Here is a 25,564-nt window from a genome sequence, read left to right on the forward strand (position 1 = left end):
CGAGACAGACAGAAAAAGCGAGCGAGACAGACAGAAAAAGCGAGCGAGACAGACAGAAAAAGCGAGCGAGACAGACAGAAAAAGCGAGCGAGACAAAAAGCGAGAGCGAGAGAAAGCATGCAAGAATAATGCATGCCAGAAAAAAGAGCGAGAGAGAAAACACGAGAGAAAGCGAGAGACCGACAGAAAAAGCGAGAGAGCGAGAGAAAAAGCGAGAGAGCGAGAGAAAAAGCGAGAGCGAGATAAAGCGAGAGCGAGAGAAAAAGCGAGAGCGAGAGAAAGCATGCAAGAAAAATGCATCCCAGAAAAAAAGCAAGAGAGAGAGAGAGAAAAAACGCGAGCGAGGCAAAAAGCGAGCGAGCGAGACAAAAAGCGAGACAGACAGAAAAAGTGTGCGAGCGAGAAAAAGCGAGCGAGTGAGAAAAAGCGAGCGAGAGAAAGCATGCAAGAAAAATGCATGCCCGAAAAGAAAGCGAGCGAGAGAAAAAGCGAGCGAGAGAAAAAGCGAGCGAGAGAAAAAGCGAGCGAGAGAAAAAGCGAGCGAGAGAAAAAGCGAGCGAGATAATGCATGCCAGAGACAAAAAGCGAGCCAGACAGACAGAAAAAGCGAGCGAGCGAGACAAAAAGCGAGCAAGACAGACAGAAAGCGAGACAGAAAAAGCGAGCGCGTCAGACAGAAAAAGCGAGCGAGTGAGAAAAAGCGAGAGCAAGAAAGCATGCAAGAAAAATGCATGCCAGAAAAAAGCGAGAGAGAGAGAAAATGCGAGCGAGCGAGAGAAAAAGCGAGAGCCAGAAAAAAAGCGAGAGCGAGAGAAAGCGAAAAAGCGAGTGAGAGGAAGCACGCAAGAAAAATGCATGCCAGAAAAAACGAGCGAGCCAGACAGAAATGGCTAGCGAGACCGAGAGAAAAAGTGAGCGAGAGAAAAAGCGAGAGCGAGAAAAATGCATGCCAGAAAAATGCATGCCAGAAAAAAGAGCGAGAGAGAGAAAACACGAGAGAGAAAGCGAGAGACTGACAGAAAAAGCAAGAGCGAGAGGAAAAGCAAGAGCGAGAGAAAGCATGCAAGAAAAATGCATCCCAGAAAAAAGCAAGAGAGAGAGAGAGAAAATGCGAGCGAGCGGGAGAAAACGCGAGCGAGCGAAAAATCAAGCGAGACAAAAAGTGAGACAGACAGAAAAAGCGAGCGGGCGAGACAAAAAGCGAGTGAGAGAAAGCATGCAAGAAAAATGCATGCCAGAAAAAAAAGAGAGAGAGAGAAAAAGCGAGCGAGAGAATGCATGCCAGAGACAAAAAGCGAGCGAGCGAGACAAAAAGCGAGCCAGACAGACAGAAAAAGCGAGCAAGCCAGACAGACAGAAAAAGCGAGCGAGACAGACAAACAAAAAGCGAGCGAGACAAAAAGCGAGCGAGACAAAAAGCGAGCGAGTCAGACAGAAAAAGCGAGCGAGAGAAAGCATGCCAGAAAAAAAAACCGAGAGAGAGAGAGAGAAAAAGCGATCGGGCGAGACAGACAGAAAAAGCGAGCGAGACAGAAAGCGAGAGTGAGAGAAAGCATGCAAGAACAATGCTTGCCAGAAAAAAGAGCGAGAGAGAACACGAGAGAGAAAGCGAGAGACCGACAGAAAAAGCGAGAGACCGACAGAAAAAGCGAGAGCGAGAGGAAAAGCGAGAGTGAGAGAAAGCATGCAAGAAAAATGCATCCCAGAAAAAAAGCGAGCGAGACAGACAGAAAAAGCGAGCGAGAGAGACAAAAAGCAAGCGACACAAAAAACGAGACAGAGAGAAAAAGCGAGCGAGACAGAAAAAGCGAGAGACAGACAGAAAAAGCAAGTGAGAGAAAGCGCGAGAGCGTAAGACAGAGAAAAAGTGAACGAGCGAGAAAAATCGAGACCGGACAGAAAAAGCGAGCGAGACCGACAGAAAAAGCGAGCGAGAGAAAGCATGCCAGAAAAAAAACTGCGAGAGAAAAAGCGAGCGAGACAGACAGAAAAAGCGAGCGAGACAGACAGAAAAAGCGAGCGAGCGAGACAGAAAAAGCGAGCGAGCGAGACAGAAAAAGCGAGCGAGCGAGACAGAAAAAGCGAGCGAGCAAGACAGAAAAAGCGAGCGAGCAAGACAGAAAAAGCGAGCGAGACAGACAGAAAAAGCGAGCGAGACAGAAAAAGCGAGCGAGACAGACAGAAAAAGCGAGGGAGACAGACAGAAAAAGCGAGGGAGACAAAAAGCGAGCCAGACAGACAGAAAAAGCGAGCCAGACAGACAGAAAAAGCGAGCCAGACAGACAGAAAAAGCGAGCCAGACAGACAGAAAAAGCGAGCGAGACAAACAGAAAAAGCGAGCCAGACAGAAAAAGCAAGCGAGCCAGACAGAAAAAGCGAGCGAGACAAAAAGCGAGCGAGCCAGACAGAAAAAGCGAGCGAGACAGAAAAAGCGAGCGAGACAAACAGAAAAAGCGAGCGAGACAAAAAGCGAGCGAGCCAGACAGAAAAAGCAAGCGAGCCAGACAGAAAAAGCGAGGGAGACAAAAAGCGAGAGACAGACAGAAAAAGCGAGCGAGCCAGACAGAAAAAGCGAGCGAGCCAGACAGAAAAAGCGAGCGAGACAGAAAAAGCGAGCGAGACAGAAAAAGCGAGCGAGACAAAAAGGGAGAGACAGACAGAAAAAGCGAGCCAGACAGACAGAAAAAGCGAGCGAGCCAGACAGAAAAAGCGAGCGAGACAGAAAAAGCGAGCGAGACAGACAGAAAAAGCGAGCGAGCCAGACAGAAAAAGCGAGCGAGACAGACAGAAAAAGCGAGCGAGCCAGACAGAAAAAGCGAGCGAGACAGAAAAAGCGAGCGAGACAGAAAAAGCGAGCGAGACAGACAGAAAAAGCGAGGGAGACAAAAAGCGAGAGACAGACAGAAAAAGCGAGTGAGACAAAAAGCGAGAGACAGAAAAAGCGAGCGAGACAGACAGAAAAAGCGAGGGAGACAAAAAGCGAGAGACAGACAGAAAAAGCGAGCGAGACAAAAAGCGAGAGACAGAAAAAGCGAGCGAGCCAGACAGAAAAAGCGAGCGAGGCTGACAGAAAAAGCGAGGGAGACAAAAAGCGAGAGACAGACAGAAAAAGCGAGCAAGACAGACAGAAAAAGCGAGCGAGACAAAAAGCGAGAGACAGACAGAAAAAGCGAGCGAGCCAGACAGAAAAAGCGAGCCAGACAGAAAAAGCGAGCCAGACAGAAAAAGCGAGCCAGACAGAAAAAGCGAGCGAGACAGACAGAAAAAGCGAGCGAGACAAAAAGCGAGAGCGAGAGAAAGCATGCAAGAATAATGCATGCCAGAAAAAAGAGCGAGAGAGAAAACACGAGAGAAAGCGAGAGACCGACAGAAAAAGCGAGAGAGCGAGAGAAAAAGCGAGAGAGCGAGAGAAAAAGCGAGAGCGAGATAAAGCGAGAGCGAGAGAAAAAGCGAGAGCGAGAGAAAGCATGCAAGAAAAATGCATCCCAGAAAAAAAGCAAGAGAGAGAGAGAGAAAACGCGAGCGAGGCAAAAAGCGAGCGAGCGAGACAAAAAGCGAGACAGACAGAAAAAGTGAGCGAGCGAGAAAAAGCGAGCGAGTGAGAAAAAGCGAGCGAGAGAAAGCATGCAAGAAAAATGCATGCCCGAAAAGAAAGCGAGCGAGAGAAAAAGCGAGCGAGAGAAAAAGCGAGCGAGATAATGCATGCCAGAGACAAAAAGCGAGCCAGACAGACAGAAAAAGCGAGCGAGCGAGACAAAAAGCGAGCAAGACAGACAGAAAGCGAGACAGAAAAAGCGAGCGCGTCAGACAGAAAAAGCGAGCGAGTGAGAAAAAGCGAGAGCAAGAAAGCATGCAAGAAAAATGCATGCCAGAAAAAAGCGAGAGAGAGAGAAAATGCGAGCGAGCGAGAGAAAAAGCGAGAGCCAGAAAAAAAGCGAGAGCGAGAGAAAGCGAAAAAGCGAGTGAGAGGAAGCACGCAAGAAAAATGCATGCCAGAAAAAACGAGCGAGCCAGACAGAAATGGCTAGCGAGACCGAGAGAAAAAGTGAGCGAGAGAAAAAGCGAGAGCGAGAAAAATGCATGCCAGAAAAATGCATGCCAGAAAAAAGAGCGAGAGAGAGAAAACACGAGAGAGAAAGCGAGAGACTGACAGAAAAAGCAAGAGCGAGAGGAAAAGCAAGAGCGAGAGAAAGCATGCAAGAAAAATGCATCCCAGAAAAAAGCAAGAGAGAGAGAGAGAAAATGCGAGCGAGCGGGAGAAAACGCGAGCGAGCGAAAAATCAAGCGAGACAAAAAGTGAGACAGACAGAAAAAGCGAGCGGGCGAGACAAAAAGCGAGTGAGAGAAAGCATGCAAGAAAAATGCATGCCAGAAAAAAAAACGAGAGAGAGAAAAAGCGAGCGAGAGAATGCATGCCAGAGACAAAAAGCGAGCGAGCGAGACAAAAAGCGAGCCAGACAGACAGAAAAAGCGAGCAAGCCAGACAGACAGAAAAAGCGAGCGAGACAGACAAACAAAAAGCGAGCGAGACAAAAAGCGAGCGAGACAAAAAGCGAGCGAGTCAGACAGAAAAAGCGAGCGAGAGAAAGCATGCCAGAAAAAAAAACCGAGAGAGAGAGAGAGAAAAAGCGATCGGGCGAGACAGACAGAAAAAGCGAGCGAGACAGAAAGCGAGAGTGAGAGAAAGCATGCAAGAACAATGCTTGCCAGAAAAAAGAGCGAGAGAGAACACGAGAGAGAAAGCGAGAGACCGACAGAAAAAGCGAGAGCGAGAGGAAAAGCGAGAGTGAGAGAAAGCATGCAAGAAAAATGCATCCCAGAAAAAAAGCGAGCGAGACAGACAGAAAAAGCGAGCGAGAGAGACAAAAAGCAAGCGACACAAAAAACGAGACAGAGAGAAAAAGCGAGCGAGACAGAGAAAGCGAGAGACAGACAGAAAAAGCAAGTGAGAGAAAGCGCGAGAGCGTAAGACAGAGAAAAAGTGAACGAGCGAGAAAAATCGAGACCGGACAGAAAAAGCGAGCGAGACCGACAGAAAAAGCGAGCGAGAGAAAGCATGCCAGAAAAAAAACCGAGAGAGAAAAAGCGATCGGGCGAGAGAGAGAAAAAGCGATCGGGTGAGAGAGAGAAAAAGCGAGCGAGACAGACAGAAAAAGCGAGCGAGACAGACAGAAAAAGCGAGCGAAAAAGCGAGCGTGACAGATAAAATGAGCGAGTGAAAAAGCGAGAGAGAGAAAAAGCGAGCGACAGACAGAAAAAACGAACGAGAGAGAAAAGGCGAGCGAGAGAGAAAAAGCGCGAGAGTGCGAGAGAGAGATAAAGCGCGAGACAGAAAAAGTGAGCGAGCGAGAAAAATCGAGAGAGAAAGAGAGAGCAAGAGAAAAAGAACGCAAAAAAAGCGAGCGAGACAGACAGAAAATGCGAGCGAGACAGATAAAATGAGCGAGTGAAAAACGAGAGAGAGAAAAAGCGAGCGACAGACAGAAAAAATGAACGAGAGAGAAAAGGCGAGCGAGAGAGAAAAATCGCGAGAGAAAAAGAGAGCCACAGAAAAAGAACGCAAAAAAAGCGAGCGAGACAGAAAAAGCGAGCGAGACCGACAGAAAATGCGAGCGAGCAAGAGAAAGCGTGCAAGAAAAATGCATGCCAGAAAAAAGCGAGCGAGACAAACAGAAAAAGCGAGCGAGACAGACAGACAGACAAAGCGAGCGAGCGACACAAAAAACGAGACAGACAGAAAAAGCGAGCGAGACAGACAGAAAAAGCGAGCGAGACAGACAGAAAAAGCGAGCGAGACAGACAGAAAAAGCGAGCGAGACAGACAGAAAAAGCGAGCGAGTGAGAAAAAGCGAGAGCGAGAAAGCATGCAAGATAAATGCATGCCAGAAAAAAAGCGAGTGAGAAAAAGCGAGAGAGAGAAAGGAAAAGCGAGAGACAGACAGAAAAAGCAAGTGAGAGAGAAAGCGCGAGAGCGTAAGACAGAGAAAAAGTGAGCGAGCGAGAAAAATCGAGTCCGACAGAAAAAGCGAGCGAGACAGACAGAAAAAAAACCGAGAGAGAAAAAGCGAAAGCGATCGGGCGAGAGAGAGAAAAAGCGATCGGGCGAGAGAGAGAAAAAGCGATCGGGCGAGAGAGAGAAAAAGCGAGCGAGACAGACAGAAAAAGCGAGCGAGACAGACAGAAAAAGCGAGCGAGACAGAAAAAGCACGAGAGCGCGAGACAGAGATAAAGCGCGAGACAGAGAAAAAGCGAGCGAGCGAGAAAAAGCGAGAGCGACAGAAAAAGAATGCAAAAAAAGCTAACGAGAAAGAAAAAGCGAGCGAGACCAACAGAAAATGCGAGCGAGAGAGAGAAAAAGTGAGCGAGAGAAAATGCGAGCGAGCGGGAGAAAAAGTGAGCGAGAGAAAGCATGCAAAAATGCATGCCAGAAAAACAAAGCGAGCGAGACAGACAGAAAAAGCGAGCGAGAGAAAAAGCGAGCGAGAGAATGCATGCCAGAGACAAAAAGCGAGCGAGACAGACAGAAAAAGCGAGCAAGCGAGTCAGACAGAAAAAGCGAGCGAGAGAAAAAGCGAGCGAGCGAGAGAAAAAGCGAGCGAGCGAGAAAGCATGCAAGAAAAATGCACGCCAGAATAAAGCGAGAGAGAGAAAGCGTGAGAGCGTGAGACAGAGGAAAAAGCACAAATCAGAGAAAAAGTGAGGGAGCGAGAAAAATCGAGAGCAACAGAAAAAGAACAGAAAAAAAGAGACAGAGACAAAAAGCGAGCGAGACCGACAAAAAAAAACGAGCGAGACCCACAGAAAAAGTGAGCGAGAGAAAAAGCGAGAGCGAGAGAAAGCATGCAAGAAAATGCATGCCAGAAAAAAGAGCAAGAGAGAGAAAGCGAGAGACCAACAGAGAAAGCGAGAGACCGACAGAGAAAGCAAGAGCGAGAGAAAAAGCAAGAGCGAGAGAAAAAACAAGAGCGAGAGAAAGCATGCAAGAAAAATGCACCCCAGAAAAAAAGCGAGAGAGAGAGAGAGAGAGAGAGACAAAATGCGAACAAGCGGGAGAAAACGCGAGCGAGAGAAAAATCGAGCGAGACAGAAAAAGCGAGCGAGCGAGACAAAAAGGAAGCGAGTGAGAAAAAGCGAGCGAGACAGACAGAAAAAGCGAGCAAGTGAGAAAAAGCAAGCGAGACAGACAGAAAAAGCGAGCAAGTGAGAAAAAGCGTGCGAGACAAAATGCAAGAGCGAGAGGAAAAGCGTGAGCGAGAGAAAAAGCGAGAGAAAGCATGCAAGAAAAATGCATCCCAGAAAAAAGCGAGAGAGAGAGACAAAATGCGAACGAGCGGAAGAAAAAGTGAGCGAGAGAGAGAAAAATCGAGCGAGACAGAAAAAGCGAGCAAGACAGACAGAAAAAGCGAGCAAGTGAGAAAAAGCGAGAGCGAGAGAAAAAGCGAGAGCCTGACAGAAAAAGCGAGCGGGAGAGAAAAGGCGAGTAAAAGAGAAAAGGCGAGCGAGAGCGTGAGACAGAGAAAAAGCGCAAGTCAGAGAAAAAGTGAGCGAGCGAGAAAAATCGAGAGAAAAAGCAAGAGCGACAGAAAAAGAACGAAAAAAAAGCGACAGATACTAAAAAAGCGAGCGAGACCGACAAATAAAGCGAGCAAGAGAAAAAGCTAAAGAGAGGGCGAGAGAAAAAGCTAAAGAGAGGGCGAGAGAAAAAGCGAGCGAGACAGACAGAAAAAGCAAGCGAAAAAGCGAGCGTGACAGATAAAATGAGCGAGTGAAAAAGCGAGAGAGAGAAAAAGCGAGTACAGACAGAAAAAACGAATGAGAGAGAAAAGGCGAGCAAGAGAGAAAAAGCGAGCGAGCGAGAAAAATCGAGAGACAGAAAAAGAACGCAAAAAAGCGAGCGAGACAGAAAAAGCGAGCGAGACAGACAGAAAATGCGAGCGAAACTGCGAGCGAGCGGGAGAAAGCGAGTGAGAGAAAGCATGCAAGACAAATGCATGCCAGAAAAAAAAGCGAGCGAGAGAAAAAGCGAGTGAGTGAGAAAAAGTGAGCGAGTCAGACAGAAAAACCGAGCGAGTGAGGAAAAGCAAGAGCGAGAAAAAGCGAGAGCGAGAAAGAATGCAAGAAAAATGCATGCCAGAAAAAAACGAGAGAGAGAAAAAGCGAGAGAGAGAGACAGAAAAAGCGAGCGGGAGAGAAAAAGCGAGAGCGAGAAAGCATGCAAGAAAAATGCATGCCAGAAAAAAGCGAGAGCGAGAGAAAACGCGAGCGAGCGAGACAGAAAAAGCGAGCGAGAGAGAAAAAGCGAGAGACAGACAGAAAAAGCGAGCGAGAGAAAAAGCGAGCGAGAGAGAGAGAGAAAAAGCGAGAGACAGACAGAAAAAGCGAGCAAGAGAGAGATAAAAAGCGAGAGACAGACAGAAAAAGTGAACGAGAGAGAGAGAAAAAGCGAGAGACAGACAGAAAAAGCGAGCGAGAGAAAAAGCAAGCGAGAGAGAGAGAAAAAGCAAGACAGAGAAAAAGCGAGAGACAGACAGAAAAAGCGAGCGAGAGAAAAAGCGAGCGAGAGAAAAAGCGAGCGAGAGAAAAAAAGACAGAGAAAAAGCGAGAGACAGACAGAAAAACCGAGCGAGAGAAAAAGCGAGCGAGAGAGAAAAAGCAAGACAGAGAAAAAGCGAGAGACAGACAGAAAAAGCGAGCGAGAGAAAAAGCAAGCGAGAGAGAAAAAGCAAGACAGAGAAAAAGCGAGAGACAGACAGAAAAAGCGAGCAAGAGAGAGATAAAAAGCGAGAGACAGACAGAAAAAGTGAACGAGAGAGAGAGAAAAAGCGAGAGACAGACAGAAAAAGCGAGCGAGAGAAAAAGCAAGCGAGAGAGAGAGAAAAAGCAAGACAGAGAAAAAGCGAGAGACAGACAGAAAAAGCGAGCGAGAGAAAAAGCGAGCGAGAGAAAAAGCGAGCGAGAGAAAAAGCGAGCGAGAGAAAAAGCGAGCGAGAGAGAAAAAGCAAGACAGAGAAAAAGCGAGAGACAGACAGAAAAAGCGAGCGAGAGAAAAAGCGAGAGAGAAAAAAAGCAAGACAGACAGAAAAAGCGAGAGACAGACAGAAAAAGCGAGCGAGAGAAAAAGCGAGAGAGAAAAAAAGCAAGACAGACAGAAAAAGCGAGCGAGAGAGAAAAGGCGAGCGAGAGAGAAAAGGCGAGCGAGAGAGCGCACGAGAGAGAGACAGAGAAAACGCGCAAGACAGAGAAAAATCGAGAGAAAAAGCGAGAGCGACAGAAAAAGAACGAAAAAAAGCGACAGAGACTGAAAAAGCGAGCGAGACCGACAAAAAAAGTGAACGATCCCACAGAAAAAGCGAGCGAGAGAAAAAACGAGAGCGAAAGAAAGCATGCAAGAAAAATGCATGCCAGAAAAAAGCGAGAGCGAGAGAAAAAGCGAGCGAGAGAAAAAGCGAGACAGACAGAAAAAGCGAGCGGGCGAGACAAAAAGCGAGTGAGAGACAGACAGAAAAAGCGAGCGAGAGACAGACAGAAAAAGCGAGCGGGAGGGAAAAGGCGAGTGAGAGCGTGAGACAGAGGAAAAGCGCAAGACAGAGAAAAAGTGAGCGAGTGAGAAAAATCGAGAGAGAAAAAGCGAGAGCGACAGAAAAAGAACGCAAAAAAACCGACCGACTAAAAAAGCGAGCGAGACCAACAGAAAAAGCGAGCGAGACAGACAGAAAAAGCGAGAACGAGAAAGCATGCAAGAAAAATGCATGCCAGAAAAAAGCGAGAAAAAGCGCGAGCGAGAGAAAAAGCGAGCGAGAGAAAACGCAAGCGAGCGAAAAATCGAGCGAGACAAAAAGCGAGACAGACAGAGAAAGCGAGCGAGCGAGACAAAAAGCGAGTGAGATAGACAGAAAAAGCGAGCGAGTGAGAAAAAGCGAGCGAGAGAAAAACCAAGGAAGACTAAAAGCGAGGAAGAGAAAAAGCGAGCGAGAGTAAGCAAGCAAGAAAAATGCATGCCAGAAAAAAGCGAGAGAGAAAAAGTCAGCGAGAGAGAGAGAGAGAAAAAGCGAGCGAGAGAGAGAGAGAGAGAAAGCGAGTGAGAAAAAGCAAGACAGACAGAAAAAGTGAGCGAGAGAGAAAAGGCGAGCGAGAGAGCGTGAGACAGAGAAAAAGCGCAAGACAGAGAAAAAGTGAGCGAGCGAGCAAAATCGAGAGAGAAAAAGCGAAAGCGACAGAAAAAGAACGAAAAAAAGCAACAGACACTGAAAAAGTGAGCGAGACCCACAGAAAAAGCGAGAGGAAAAGCGAGAGCAAGAGAAAGCATGCAAGAAAAATGCATGCCAGAAAAAAAAGCGAGAGAGAGAAAACGCGAGAGAAAAAGCGAGAACCGACAGAAAAAGCGAAAGCGAGAGATAAAGCGAGAGCGAGAGAAAGCGAAAAAGCGAGTGAGAGAAAGCATGCAAGAAAAATGCATGCCAGAAAAAAGGGAGCGAGCCAGGCAGAAAAAGCGAGCCAGACAGGCAGCGAGCGAGACAAAAGCGAGCAGGAGAAAAAGCGAGCGAGACAGGCAGAAAAAGCGAGAGCGAGCCAGGCAGAAAAAGCGAGCCAGACAAAAAGCGAGCCAGACAGACAGAAAAAGCGAGACACACAAAAAGCGAGACAGACAGGCAGAAAAAGCGAGACAGACAGGCAGAAAAAGCGAGACAGACAAAAAGCGAGCCAGACAGAAAAAGCGAGTGAGACAAAAAGCTAGCGAGCCAGGCAGAAAAAGCGAGCCAGGCAGGCAGCGAGACAGGCAGAAAAAGCGAGCCAGACAGGCAGAAAAAGCGAGCCAGACAAAAAGTGAGCCAGACAGACAGAAAAAGCCGAGCCAGACAAAAAGCGAGCCAGACAGACAGAAAAAGCGAGACAAAAAGCGAGCGAGACAGGCAGAAAAAGTCAGCGAGACAGGCAGAAAAAGCCAGCGAGACAGGCAGAAAAAGCCAGCGAGACAGGCAGAAAAAGCCAGCGAGACAGGCAGAAAAAGCCAGCGAGACAGGCAGAAAAAGCCAGCGAGACAGGCAGAAAAAGCGAGCCAAACAGAAAAAGCGAGCGAGACAAAAAGCGAGCCAGACAGGCAGAAAAAGCGAGCCAGACAGACAGAAAAAGCCGAGCCAGACAAAAAGCGAGCCAGACAGACAGAAAAAGCGAGACAAAAAGCGAGCGAGACAGGCAGAAAAAGCGAGCGAGACAGGCAGAAAAAGCCAGCGAGACAGGCAGAAAAAGCCAGCAAGACAGGCAGAAAAAGTGAGCCAAACAGAAAAAGCGAGCGAGACAAAAAGCGAGCGAGACAGGCAGAAAAAGCGAGCGAGACAGACAAAAAGCGAGCCAGAAGGAAAAAGCGAGCCAGACAGAAAAAGCGAGCCAGACAGAAAAAGCGAGCCAGACAGAAAAAGCGAGCCAGACAGAAAAAGCGAGCCAGACAGACAAAAAGCGAGCGAGACAGGCAGAAAAAGCGAGCGAGACACGCAGAAAAAGCGAGCGAGACACGCAGAAAAAGCGAACGAGACAGACAAAAAGCGAGCAAGACAAAAAGCGAGCGAGACAGGCAGAAAAAGCGAGCGAGACAGACAAAAAGCGCGCCAGAAGGAAAAAGCGAGCCAGACAGACAAAAAGCGAGCAAGACAAAAAGCGAGCGAGACAGGCAGAAAAAGCGAGCGAGACACGCAGAAAAAGCGAACGAGACAGACAAAAAGCGAGCAAGACAAAAAGCGAGCGAGACAGTCAGAAAAAGCGAGCCAGACAGACAAAAAGCGAGCAAGACAAAAAGCGAGCGAGACAGGCAGAAAAAGCGAGACAGACAGACAGAAAAGGCGAGATTGACAAAAAGCAAGTGAGACAAAAAGCAAGTGAGACAGACAGAAAAAGCGAGCCAGACAGACAAAAAGTCAGCGAGACAGGCAGAAAAAGCCAGCGAGACAGGCAGAAAAAGCAAGCCAGGCAGAAAAAGCGAGCCAGGCAGGCAGAAAAAGCGAGCCAGACAGGCAGAAAAAGCGAGCCAGACAGAAAAAGCTAGCGAGCCAGACAGAAAAAGCTAGCGAGCCAGACAAAAAAAAGCGAGCCAGACAAAAAAAAGCGAGCCAGACAAAAAAAAGCGAGCCAGACAAAAAGCGAGCCAGACAGACAGAAAAGGCGAGACTGACAAAAAGCGAGTGAGACAAAAAGCAAGTGAGACAGGCAGAAAAAGTGAGCGAGCCAGACAGAAAAAGCGAGCCAGGCAGAAAAAGTGAGCGAGACAGGCAGAAAAAGCCAGCGAGACAGGCAGAAAAAGCCAGCGAGACAGGCAGAAAAAGCCAGCGAGACAGGCAGAAAAAGCGAGCCAAACAGAAAAAGCGAGCGAGACAAAAAGCGAGCCAGACAGGCAGAAAAAGCGAGCCAGACAGACAGAAAAAGCCGAGCCAGACAAAAAGCGAGCCAGACAGACAGAAAAAGCGAGACAAAAAGCGAGCGAGACAGGCAGAAAAAGCGAGCGAGACAGGCAGAAAAGCGAGCGAGACAGGCAGAAAAAGCCAGCGAGACAGGCAGAAAAAGCCAGCAAGACAGGCAGAAAAAGTGAGCCAAACAGAAAAAGCGAGCGAGACAAAAAGCGAGCGAGACAGGCAGAAAAAGCGAGCGAGACAGACAAAAAGCGAGCCAGAAGGAAAAAGCGAGCCAGACAGAAAAAGCGAGCCAGACAGACAAAAAGCGAGCGAGACACGCAGAAAAAGCGAGCGAGACACGCAGAAAAAGCGAGCGAGACACGCAGAAAAAGCGAGCGAGACACGCAGAAAAAGCGAACGAGACAGACAAAAAGCGAGCAAGACAAAAAGCGAGCGAGACAGGCAGAAAAAGCGAGCGAGACAGACAAAAAGCGCGCCAGAAGGAAAAAGCGAGCCAGACAGACAAAAAGCGAGCAAGACAAAAAGCGAGCGAGACAGGCAGAAAAAGCGAGCGAGACACGCAGAAAAAGCGAACGAGACAGACAAAAAGCGAGCAAGACAAAAAGCGAGCGAGACAGTCAGAAAAAGCGAGCCAGACAGACAAAAAGCGAGCAAGACAAAAAGCGAGCGAGACAGGCAGAAAAAGCGAGACAGACAGACAGAAAAGGCGAGATTGACAAAAAGCAAGTGAGACAAAAAGCAAGTGAGACAGACAGAAAAAGCGAGCCAGACAGACAAAAAGTCAGCGAGACAGGCAGAAAAAGCCAGCGAGACAGGCAGAAAAAGCGAGCCAGGCAGAAAAAGCGAGCCAGACAGGCAGAAAAAGCGAGCCAGACAGGCAGAAAGCGAGCCAGACAGAAAAAGCTAGCGAGACAGACAGAAAAAGCTAGCGAGCCAGACAAAAAAAAGCGAGCCAGACAAAAAAAAGCGAGCCAGACAAAAAAAAGCGAGCCAGACAAAAAAAAGCGAGCCAGACAAAAAAAAGCGAGCCAGACAGACATAAAAGGCGAGACTGACAAAAAGCGAGTGAGACAAAAAGCAAGTGAGACAGGCAGAAAAAGCGAGCGAGCCAGACAGAAAAAGCGAGACAGACAGACAGAAAAAGCGAGACAAAAAGCGAGCGAGACAGGCAGAAAAAGCGAGCGAGACAGGCAGAAAAGCGAGCGAGACAGGCAGAAAAAGCCAGCAAGACAGGCAGAAAAAGTGAGCCAAACAGAAAAAGCGAGCGAGACAAAAAGCGAGCGAGACAGGCAGAAAAAGCGAGCGAGACAGACAAAAAGCGAGCCAGAAGGAAAAAGCGAGCCAGACAGAAAAAGCGAGCCAGACAGACAAAAAGCGAGCGAGACAGGCAGAAAAAGCGAGCGAGACACGCAGAAAAAGCGAACGAGACAGACAAAAAGCGAGCAAGACAAAAAGCGAGCGAGACAGGCAGAAAAAGCGAGCGAGACAGACAAAAAGCGCGCCAGAAGGAAAAAGCGAGCCAGACAGACAAAAAGCGAGCAAGACAAAAAGCGAGCGAGACAGGCAGAAAAAGCGAGACAGACAGACAGAAAAGGCGAGATTGACAAAAAGCAAGTGAGACAAAAAGCAAGTGAGACAGACAGAAAAAGCGAGCCAGACAGACAAAAAGCCAGCGAGACAGGCAGAAAAAGCAAGCCAGGCAGAAAAAGCGAGCCAGGCAGGCAGAAAAAGCGAGCCAGACAGAAAAAGCTAGCGAGCCAGACAGAAAAAGCTAGCGAGCCAGACAAAAAAAAGCGAGCCAGACAAAAAAAAGCGAGCCAGACAAAAAAAAGCGAGCCAGACAAAAAAAAGCGAGCCAGACAGACAGAAAAGGCGAGACTGACAAAAAGCGAGTGAGACAAAAAGCAAGTGAGACAGGCAGAAAAAGCGAGCGAGCCAGACAGAAAAAGCGAGCCAGGCAGAAAAAGTGAGCGAGACAGACAGAAAACGCGAGACAGACAGAAAACGAGTGAGACAAAAAGCTAGCGAGCCAGACAAGAAAAAGCTAGCGAGCCAGACAAGAAAAAGCGAGCCAGACAGACAGAAAAGGCGAGACTGACAAAAAGCGAGTGAGACAAAAAGCAAGTGAGACAGGCAGAAAAAGCGAGCCAGACAGACAGAAAAAGCGAGCCAGACAGACAGAAAAAGCGAGCCAGACAGACAGACAGAAAAAGCGAGACAGGCAGAAAAAGCGAGACAGACAAAAAAAGCGAGACAGACAAAAAAAGCGAGACAGACAAAAAAAGCGAGACAGACAAAAAAAGCGAGACAGACAAAAAAAGCGAGACAGACAGAAAAGGCGAGACTGACAAAAAGCGAGCGAGCCAGACCAGAAAAAGCAAGCGAGACAGGCAGAAAAAGCAAGCGAGACAGGCAGAAAAAGCGAGCGAGCCAGACCAGAAAAAGCAAGCGAGACAGGCAGAAAAAGCAAGCGAGACAGGCAGAAAAAGCGAGCCAGACAAAAAAAAGCGAGCGAGACTGACAAAAAGCGAGCGAGACTGACAAAAAGCGAGCGAGACTGACAAAAAGCGAGCGAGACTGACAAAAAGCGAGCGAGACTGACAAAAAGCGAGCGAGACAGACCGAAAAAGCGAGCGAGACAGACCGAAAAAGCGAGCGAGACAGACCGAAAAAGCGAGCGAGACAGACCAGAAAAAGCGAGCGAGACAGACCAGAAAAAGCGAGCGAGACAGACAGACAGAAAAAGCGAGCCAGACAAAAAAAGCGAGCCAGACAGACGGAAAAGGCGAGACTGACAAAAAGCGAGTGAGACAAAAAGCGAGTGAGACAAAAAGCGAGTGAGACAGGCAGAAAAAGCGAGCGAGCCAGACCAAAAAAAGCGAGCCAGACAGACAGAAAAAGCGAGCGAGACAAAAAGCGAGTGAGACAGGCAGAAAAAGCGAGCGAGACAGGCAGAAAAAGCGAGCCAGACAAAAAAAAGCGAGCCAGACAAAAAGCGAGTGACACAGGCAGAAAAAGCGAGCGAGCCAGACAGAAAAAGCGAGCCAGACAAAAAAAAGCGAGCCAGACAGACAGAAAAGGCGAGACTGACAAAAAGCGAGTGAGACAAAAAGCAAGTGAGACAGGCAGAAAAAGCGAGCGAGCCAGACAGAAAAAGCGAGACAGACAGACAGAAAAAGCGAGACAAAAAGCGAGCGAGACAGGCAGAAAAAGCGAGCGAGACAGGCAGAAAAGCGAGCGAGACAGGCAGAAAAAGCCAGCAAGACAGGCAGAAAAAGTGAGCCAAACAGAAAAAGCGAGCGAGACAAAAAGCGAGCGAGACAGGCAGAAAAAGCGAGCGAGACAGACAAAAAGCGAGCCAGAAGGAAAAAGCGAGCCAGACAGAAAAAGCGAGCCAGACAGACAAAAAGCGAGCGAGACAGACAAAAAGCGCGCCAGAAGGAAAAAGCGAGCCAGACAGACAAAAAGCGAGCAAGACAAAAAGCGAGCGAGACAGGCAGAAAAAGCGAGACAGACAGACAGAAAAGGCGAGATTGACAAAAAGCAAGTGAGACAAAAAGCAAGTGAGACAGACAGAAAAAGCGAGCCAGACAGACAAAAAGTCAGCGAGACAGGCAGAAAAAGCGAGCCAGGCAGAAAAAGCGAGCCAGGCAGGCAGAAAAAGCGAGCCAGACAGGCAGAAAAAGCGAGCCAGACAGGCAGAAAAAGCGAGCCAGACAGAAAAAGCTAGCGAGCCAGACAGAAAAAGCTAGCGAGCCAGACAAAAAAAAGCGAGCCAGACAAAAAAAAGCGAGCCAGACAAACAGCGAGCCAGACAGACAGAAAAGGCGAGACTGACAAAAAGCGAGTGAGACAAAAAGCGAGTGAGACAAAAAGCAAGTGAGACAAAAAGCAAGTGAGACAGGCAGAAAAAGTGAGCGAGCCAGACAGAAAAAGCGAGACAGACAGACAGAAAAAGCGAGCCAGACAGAAAGAGTGAGCGAGCCAGGCAGAAAGAGTGAGCGAGCCAGGCAGAAAGAGTGAGCGAGCCAGGCAGAAAGAGTGAGCGAGCCAGGCAGAAAACGCGAGACAGACAGAAAACGAGTGAGACAAAAAGCTAGCGAGCCAGACAAGAAAAAGCGAGCCAGACAGACAGAAAAGGCGAGACTGACAAAAAGCGAGTGAGACAAAAAGCAAGTGAGACAGGCAGAAAAAGCGAGCCAGACAGACAGAAAAAGCGAGCCAGACAGACAGACAGAAAAAGCGAGACAGGCAGAAAAAGCGAGACAGACAAAAAAAGCGAGACAGACAAAAAAAGCGAGACAGACAAAAAAAGCGAGACAGACAAAAAAAGCGAGACAAAAAATAAAAGCGAGACAGACAAAAAAAGCGAGACAAAAAATAAAAGCGAGACAGACAAAAAAAGCGAGACAGACAAAAAAAAGCGAGACAGACAGACAGAAAAGGCGAGACTGACAAAAAGCGAGCGAGCCAGGCAGAAAAAGCGAGCGAGCCAGACCAGAAAAAGCAAGCGAGACAGGCAGAAAAAGCGAGCGAGACAGGCAGAAAAAGCGAGCGAGACAGGCAGAAAAAGCGAGCGAGACAGGCAGAAAAAGCGAGCGAGACTGACAAAAAGCGAGCGAGACTGACAAAAAGCGAGCGAGACTGACAAAAAGCGAGCGAGACTGACAAAAAGCGAGCGAGACAAAAAGCAAGCGAGACAGGCAGAAAAAGCGAGCCAGACAAAAAAAAGCGAGCGAGACTGACAAAAAGCGAGCGAGACTGACAAAAAGTAAGCGAGCCAGACAAAAAAAGCGAGCCAGACAGACAGAAAAAGCGAGCGAGACAAAAAGCGAGTGAGACAGGCAGAAAAAGCGAGCGAGACAGGCAGAAAAAGCGAGCCAGACAAAAAAAAGCGAGCCAGACAAAAAGCGAGTGACACAGGCAGAAAAAGCGAGCGAGCCAGACAGAAAAAGCGAGCCAGACAAAAAAAAGCGAGCCAGACAGACAGAAAAGGCGAGACTGACAAAAAGCGAGTGAGACAAAAAGCAAGTGAGACAGGCAGAAAAAGCGAGCGAGCCAGACAGAAAAAGCGAGACAGACAGACAGAAAAAGCGAGACAAAAAGCGAGCGAGACAGGCAGAAAAAGCGAGCGAGACAGGCAGAAAAGCGAGCGAGACAGGCAGAAAAAGCCAGCAAGACAGGCAGAAAAAGTGAGCCAAACAGAAAAAGCGAGCGAGACAAAAAGCGAGCGAGACAGGCAGAAAAAGCGAGCGAGACAGACAAAAAGCGAGCCAGAAGGAAAAAGCGAGCCAGACAGAAAAAGCGAGCCAGACAGACAAAAAGCGAGCGAGACAGACAAAAAGCGCGCCAGAAGGAAAAAGCGAGCCAGACAGACAAAAAGCGAGCAAGACAAAAAGCGAGCGAGACAGGCAGAAAAAGCGAGACAGACAGACAGAAAAGGCGAGATTGACAAAAAGCAAGTGAGACAGACAGAAAAAGCGAGCCAGACAGACAAAAAGTCAGCGAGACAGGCAGAAAAAGCGAGCCAGGCAGAAAAAGCGAGCCAGGCAGGCAGAAAAAGCGAGCCAGACAGGCAGAAAAAGCGAGCCAGACAGGCAGAAAAAGCGAGCCAGACAGAAAAAGCTAGCGAGCCAGACAGAAAAAGCTAGCGAGCCAGACAAAAAAAAGCGAGCCAGACAAAAAAAAGCGAGCCAGACAAACAGCGAGCCAGACAGACAGAAAAGGCGAGACTGACAAAAAGCGAGTGAGACAAAAAGCGAGTGAGACAAAAAGCGAGTGAGACAAAAAGCAAGTGAGACAGGCAGAAAAAGTGAGCGAGCCAGACAGAAAAAGCGAGACAGACAGACAGAAAAAGCGAGCCAGACAGAAAGAGTGAGCGAGCCAGGCAGAAAGAGTGAGCGAGCCAGGCAGAAAGAGTGAGCGAGCCAGGCAGAAAGAGTGAGCGAGCCAGGCAGAAAGAGTGAGCGAGCCAGGCAGAAAACGCGAGACAGACAGAAAACGAGTGAGACAAAAAGCTAGCGAGCCAGACAAGAAAAAGCTAGCGAGCCAGACAAGAAAAAGCGAGCCAGACAGACAGAAAAGGCGAGACTGACAAAAAGCGAGTGAGACAAAAAGCAAGTGAGACAGGCAGAAAAAGCGAGCCAGACAGACAGAAAAAGCGAGCCAGACAGACAGACAGAAAAAGCGAGACAGGCAGAAAAAGCGAGACAGACAAAAAAAGCGAGACAGACAAAAAAAGCGAGACAGACAAAAAAAGCGAGACAGACAAAAAAAGCGAGACAAAAAATAAAAGCGAGACAGACAAAAAAAGCGAGACAAAAAATAAAAGCGAGACAGACAAAAAAAGCGAGACAGACAAAAAAAAGCGAGACAGACAGACAGAAAAGGCGAGACTGACAAAAAGCGAGCGAGCCAGGCAGAAAAAGCGAGCGAGCCAGACCAGAAAAAGCAAGCGAGACAGGCAGAAAAAGCGAGCGAGACAGGCAGAAAAAGCGAGCGAGACAGGCAGAAAAAGCGAGCGAGACTGACAAAAAGCGAGCGAGACTGACAAAAAGCGAGCGAGACTGACAAAAAGCGAGCGAGACTGACAAAAAGCGAGCGAGACTGACAAAAAGCGAGCGAGACAAAAAGCAAGCGAGACAGGCAGAAAAAGCGAGCCAGACAAAAAAAAGCGAGCGAGACTGACAAAAAGCGAGCGAGACTGACAAAAAGCAAGCGAGCCAGACAAAAAAAGCGAGCGAGACTGACAAAAAGCGAGTGAGACAAAAAGCAAGCGAGACAGGCAGAAAAAGCGAGCCAGACAAAAAAAGCGAGCCAGACAAAAAAAAGCGAGCCAGACAAAAAAAAGCGAGCCAGACAAAAAAAAAGCGAGCCAGACAAAAAAAGCGAGCGAGACTGACAAAAAGCGAGTGAGACAAAAAGCAAGTGAGACAAAAAGCAAGCGAGCCAGGCAGAAAAAGCGAGCGAGCCAGACCAAAAAAAGCGAGCCAGACAGACAGAAAAAGCGAGTGAGACAAAAAGCGAGTGAGACAGGCAGAAAAAGCGAGCGAGCCAGACAGAAAAAGCGAGCGAGACAGGCAGAAAAAGCGAGCGAGCCAGGCAGAAAAAGCGAGCCAGACAGAAAAAGCGAGCCAGACAAAAAGCGAGTGAGACAAAAAGCAAGTGAGACAGGCAGAAAAAGCGAGCGAGCCAGACAGAAAAAGCGAGCCAGCCAAAAACAAGCGAGCCAGACAGAAAAAGCGAGCCAGACAAAAAAAAGCGAGCCAGACAAAAAAAAGCGAGCCAGACAAAAAAAGCGAGCGAGACTGACAAAAAGCGAGTGAGACAAAAAGCAAGTGAGACAGGCAGAAAAAGCGAGCGAGCCAGACAAAAACAAGCGAGCCAGACAAAAACAAGCGAGCCAGACAGGCAGAAAAAGCGAGACAGGCAGAAAAAGCGAGCGAGCCAGACAGAAAAAGCGAGCCAGACAGACAGAAAAAGCAAGCGAGACAGGCAGAAAAAGCGAGACAGGCAAAAAAAGCGAGCCAGACAAACAGAAAAGGCGAGACTGACAAAAAGCAAGTGAGACAAAAAGCGAGTGAGACAGGCAGAAAAAGCGAGCGAGCCAGACAGACAGAAAAAGCGAGCCAGACAGACAGAAAAGGCGAGACTGACAAAAAGCGAGTGAGACAAAAAGCGAGTGAGACAGGCAGAAAAAGCGAGCGAGCCAGGCAGAAAAAGCGAGCGAGCCAGGCAGAAAAAGCGAGCCAGACAAAAACAAGCGAGCCAGACAGACCAAAAAAGCGAGCCAGACAGACCAAAAAAGCGAGCCAGACAGACCAAAAAAGCGAGACAGGCAGAAAAAGCGAGCGAGCCAGACAAAAAGCAAGCCAGACATAAACAAGCGAGCCAGACAGACAGAAAAAGCGAGCCAGCCAAAAAAAGCAAGCCAGCCAAAAAAAGCAAGCCAGCCAAAAAAAGCAAGCCAGACAAAAACAAGCGAGCCAGACAGGCAGAAAAAGCGAGCGAGCCAGGCAGAAAAAGCGAGCGAGCCAGGCAGAAAAAGCGAGCAAGCCAAAAACAAGCGAGCCAGACAGACAGAAAAAGCAAGCCAGACAGAAAAAGCAAGCCAGACAGAAAAAGCAAGCCAGACAGAAAAAGCAAGCCAGACAGAAAAAGCAAGCCAGACAAAAACAAGCGAGCCAGACAAAAACAAGCGAGCCAGACAGGCAGAAAAAGCGAGCGAGCCAGGCAGAAAAAGCGAGCGAGCCAAAAAAAGCAAGCCAGACAAAAACAAGCTAGCCAGACAAAAACAAGCGAGCGAGCCAGGCAGAAAAAGCGAGCGAGCCAGGCAGAAAAAGCGAGCGAGCCAAAAACAAGCGAGCCAGACAGACAGAAAAAGCAAGCCAGACAGAAAAAGCAAGCCAGACAGAAAAAGCAAGCCAGACAGAAAAAGCAAGCCAGACAGAAAAAGCAAGCCAGACAGAAAAAGCAAGCCAGACAGAAAAAGCAAGCCAGACAGAAAAAGCAAGCCAGACAGAAAAAGCAAGCCAGACAGAAAAAGCAAGCCAGACAAAAACAAGCGAGCCAGACAGGCAGAAAAAGCGAGCGAGCCAGGCAGAAAAAGCGAGCCAGCCAAAAAAAGCAAGCCAGACAAAAACAAGCTAGCCAGACAGACAGAAAAAGCGAGCCAGGCAGAAAAAGCGAGACCGGCAGAAAAAGCGAGACAGGCAGAAAAAGCAAGCGAGCCAGACAAAAACAAGCGAGCCAGACAAAAACAAGCGAGCCAGACAGAAAAAAGCGAGCCAGACAGACAGAAAAGGCAAGCCAGACAAAAACAAGCGAGCGAGCCAGACAGAAAAAGCGAGCGAGCCAGACAGAAAAAGCGAGCCAGACAGACAGAAAAGGCGAGACTGACAAAAACAAGCGAGCCAGCCAGACAGAAAAAGCGAGCCAGCCAGACAGAAAAAGCGAGCCAGCCAGACAGAAAAAGCGAGCCAGCCAGACAGAAAAAGCGAGCGAGTGAGAAAAAGCGAGAGCGAGAGAATGCATGCAATAAAAATGCATACCAGAAAAAAGCGAGAGGGAAAAAGCAAGAGACAGACAGAAAAAGCGAGCGAGAGAGAAAGCGTGAGTCAAAGAAAAAGCGCAAGACAGAGAAAAAGTGAGCAAGCGAGAAAAAAAAGAGAAAAAGCGAGAGCGACAGAAAAACGCAAAAAAACTGACAGACTGAAAAAGCGAGAGACCCACAGAAAAAGCGAGAACGAGAAAGCATGCAAGAAAAATGCATGCCAGAAAAAAGCGAGAAAAAGCAAGAGCGAGAGAGAAAAAGCGAGCGAGAGAAAACGTGAGCGAGCGAGACAAAAAGCGAGCGAGACAGACAGAAAAAAACGAGCGAGTGAGAAAAAGCGAGCGAGACTAAAAGCGAGGGAGAGAAAAAATGCAAGAAAAATACATGCCAGAAAAATGCGAGAGAGAAAAAGCAAGCGAGAGAAAGAAACAGCGAGCGAGAGAGAGAGAGAGAGAGAGAGAAAAAGCGAGCGAGTGAGAGAGAGAGAAAAGGCGAGCGAGAGAGAAAAGGCGAGCGAGAGAGCACGAGACAGAGAAAAATCGAGAGAGAAAAAGCGAGAGCGACAGAAAAAGAACAAAAAAAAGCGACAGACTGAAAAAGCGAGCGAGACCCACAGAAAAAGCGAGAGCGAGAGAAAGCATGCCAGAAAAAGGCGAGCAGAAAAGGCGAGCGGGACAGACAGAAAAGGCGAGCGGGACAGACAGAAAAGGCGAGCGAGAGAGAAAGCGTGAGAGTGTGAGACAAAGAAAAAGCGCAAGACAGAGAAAAAGTGAGCGAGCGAGAAAAAAAATCGAGAGCGACAGAAAAAGAACGCAAAAAAAGCGAGCGAGACCGACAAAAAAAGCGGGCGAGAGTGGAAAAGCGAGCGAGACAGAGGAAAAGCGAGCGAAAGCATGCAAGAAAAATGCATGCCAGAAAAAAGCGAGAGAGAAAAAGCATGAAAAAGAAAAATGAGAGAGAGAAAAAGCGAGAGACAGACAGAAAAGGCGAGCAAGAGAGAAAGCGTGAGACAGAGAAAAAGCGCAAGACAGAGAAAAAGTGAGCGAGCGAGAAAAATCGAGAGAGCGACAGAAAAAGAACGCAAAAAAAGCGAGCAAGACTGACAGAAAAAGCGAGCGAGAGGAAAAGCGAGCGAGAGATTGGAAAAGCGAGCGAAAGCATGCAAGAAAAATGCATGCCAGAAAAAAAGCGAGAGAGAGAGAAAAAGCGAGCGCGAGAGAAAAAAGCGAGCGCGAGAGAAAGCATGCAAGTAAAATGCATGCCAGAAAAAAAAAGAGAGAGAAAAAGCGCGAGAGAGAGAAAAAGTGAGAGAGAGATAGAAAACGCGAGCGAGAGAGAAAAGGCGAGCGAGAGAGAAAAAGAGAGAGTAAAAACCCAACGCACAACAGTAAAAGCGAGCGCCAAAAGAGAAAAAGAAACAGCGACAGAGAAAGAGAAAAAGCGAACCAGAGAAAAAGCAAGAGAGTGACAGTAAAAGAGAGAGCGACAGAGAGAGAAAAAGAAACAGCGATAGAAAAAGCAAGCGAGAGAAAAAGAGAAAGAGGAGAGAGAAAGCGAGCGAGAGAGAGAAAGCGAGCGAGCGAGAGAGAGAACAAGTGAGAGAAAAAGCAAGTGAGAAAAAGTGAGAGAGCGACAGAAAAAGAACACAAAAAAAGCGAACTAGACAGAAAAAGCGAGAAAGACCAACAGAAAAGGCGAGACCAAAAAAGCGAGCGAGACCAACAGGAGAAGCGAGCGGGCGAGAGGAAAAGCGAGTGGGCAAGAGAAAAAGCGAACGAGAGGAAAAAGCGAGAGACTGACAGAAAAAGCGAGATAGAGAGAAAAAGCGAGAGAGCAACAGCAAGAGAGCACGACAGAAAAAGCAAGCAAGACAGACAGAAAAAGCGAGCGAGAGAAAAAGCGCGAGCGAGAAAAAGTGAGCGAGCGAGAAATATAGAGAGAAAAAGCAAGAGAGCGACAGAAAAAGAATGCAAAAAAAGCGAGCAAGACCGACAGAAAAAGCGAGCGAGTGAAAGCATACAAGAAAAAAAGCGAGAGAGAAAAAAAATGAGACACCGACAGAAAAAGCGAGCGAGACTGAAAAAGCAAGCGAGCGAGACAGACAGAAAAAGTGAGCGAGTGAGAAAGAGAGAGAGAGAGAGCGACAGTAAAAGAGAGCGACAGTAAAAGAGAGAGCGACAGAGAGAGAAAAAGAAACAGCGAGAGAGAAAAAGCAAGCGAGAGAAAAAGAGAAAGAGGAGAGAAAAAGCGAGCGGGAGTAAAAGCGAGCGGGAGAAAAAGCGAGCGGGAGAAAAAGCGAGCGGGAGAAAAAGCGAGCGGGAGAAAAAGCGAGCGGGAGAAAAAGCGAGGGAGCGGGAGAGAGAAAAAGCGAGCAAGAAAAAGCGAGCGAGAGAGAAAAAGCGAGCAAGCGAGAGAGAGAACAAGTGAGAGAAAAAGCAAGTGAGAAAAAGCGAGAGAGCGACAGAAAAAGAACGCAAAAAAAGTGAGCGAGAGAAAAAGCGAGCAAGCGAGAGAGAGAACAAGTGAGAGAAAAAGCAAGTGAGAAAAAGCGAGAGAGCGACAGAAAAAGAACGCAAAAAAAGCGAGCGAGACAGAAAAAGCGAGAAAGACTGACAGAAAAAGCGAGCGAGACCAACAGGAGAAGCGAGCGGGCGAGAGAAAAAGCGAGAGAGAGAAAAGGCGAGCGAGAGGAAAAAGCAAGAGACCGACAGAAAAAGCGAGATAGAGAGAAAAAGCGAGAGAGCGACAGCAAAAGAGAGCACGACAGTAAAAGTGAGCGAGACTGAAAAAGCGAGCGAGAGAAAAGGCGAGATAAAAAGCAAGACAGACAGAAAAAGCGAGCGGGCGAGAGAAAAAGCGAGCAAGACCGACAGAAAAAGCGAGCGAGGGGAAAAGTGAGCGAGAGAAAATGTGCTAGCGAGAGAAAGCATGCAAGAAAAATGCATGCCAGAAAAAAGTGTGCGAGAGAAAAAGGGCGAGAGAGAGAGAAAAAGCGAGAGAGCGACAGCGAGCGCGACAGACAGAAAAAGCGAGCGAGACAGACAGAAAAAGCGAGCGAGAAAAAGCAAGAGCGCGACAGAAAAAGAAAAAGCGAGCAAGAGAAAAAGCGAGAGAAAGCATGCAAGAAAAATGCATGCCAGAAAAAAAGCGCACGAGAGAAAAAGCGTGAGTGAGAGAGCGCGAGAGAATGAGACAGAGAAAAAGCGCTAGACAGAGAAAAAGTGAGCGAGCGAGAAAAATCGAGAGAGAGAAAGCAAGAGAGCGACAGAAAAAGAACACAAAAAAAGCGAGCGAGACCGACAGAAAAAGCGAGCGAGAGAAAGCATGCAAGAAAAATGCATGCCAGGAAAAAAAGCGAGCGAGAGAGAAAAGGCGAGCGAGAGAGAAAAGGCGAGAGAATGAGAGAGAAAAAGCGCAAGGCAGAGAAAAAGTGAGCGAGCGAGAAAAATTGAGAGAGAAAAAGCGAGAGATCGACAGAAAGAGAACGCAAAAAAAGCGAGCGAGACCAAAAAAGCGAGTGAGACCGACAGAAAAAGCGAGCGAGAGGAAAAGTGAGCGAGAGAAAAAGCGAGAGCGAGAGAAAGCATGCGAGAAAAATGCATGCCAGAAAAGAAAGCGAGCGAGAGAAAAAGCAAGAGCGAGAGAAAAAGCGAGAGCAAGAGAAAAAGCGCGAGAGAGAGAGAAGAAGCGAGCGAGAGAAAGCATGCAAGAAAAATGCATGCCAGAAAAAAAAAGCAAGTGAGAGAAAAAGCGAGACAGGCAGACAAAGCGAGCGAGACAGGCAGACAAAGCGAGCGAGACAGGCAGACAAAGCGAGCGAGAGAGAGAAAAGGCATGCGAAAGAAAAAGGGACCTAGAGAGAAAAAGCGAGAGAGCGCAAGACAGAGAAAAAGTGAGCGAGCGAGAAAAATCGAGACAGAGAGAAAAAGCGAGAGAGCGAAAAAAAGCACAGAAAAAGCGAGAGAGCCCGACAAAAAAAGCCAGAGAGAGCGCGAAAACGAGAGAGCGAAAACACGACAAAAAAAAGCGAGAAAGAGCGAGCGCGCGACAGATAGAGCGAGCGCGCGACAGATAGAGCGAGCGCGCGACAGATAGAGCGAGCGCGCGACAG

General features: G+C 48.0%; 2 protein-coding genes across 4 annotated transcripts in view; one reads left to right on the plus strand and one right to left on the minus strand.

The window, feature by feature from the left end:
• LOC132833633 (polyhomeotic-like protein 2) overlaps positions 1–25,564 on the minus strand; it is a 470,309-nt gene that overhangs the window by 312,553 nt on the left and 132,192 nt on the right. The gene's annotated exons all lie outside the window — the stretch shown is intronic.
• The window catches only part of LOC132833539 (zinc finger CCCH domain-containing protein 13-like), a gene marked incomplete at its 5' end in the record, with an annotated part of 33,195 nt that overhangs the window by 4,138 nt on the left and 3,493 nt on the right, over positions 1–25,564 (plus strand). Inside the window, 2 exons of the mRNA XM_060851900.1 lie at positions 2,818–2,868; positions 4,991–5,093. Coding sequence (XP_060707883.1) covers positions 2,818–2,868; positions 4,991–5,093 — 154 coding nt within the window. The remainder of the gene's footprint in view (positions 1–2,817; positions 2,869–4,990; positions 5,094–25,564) is intronic.

This window comes from Hemiscyllium ocellatum, chromosome 37 (genome assembly GCF_020745735.1).
Source record: "Hemiscyllium ocellatum isolate sHemOce1 chromosome 37, sHemOce1.pat.X.cur, whole genome shotgun sequence".
In the NCBI taxonomy this organism is placed as follows: domain Eukaryota; kingdom Metazoa; phylum Chordata; class Chondrichthyes; order Orectolobiformes; family Hemiscylliidae; genus Hemiscyllium; species Hemiscyllium ocellatum.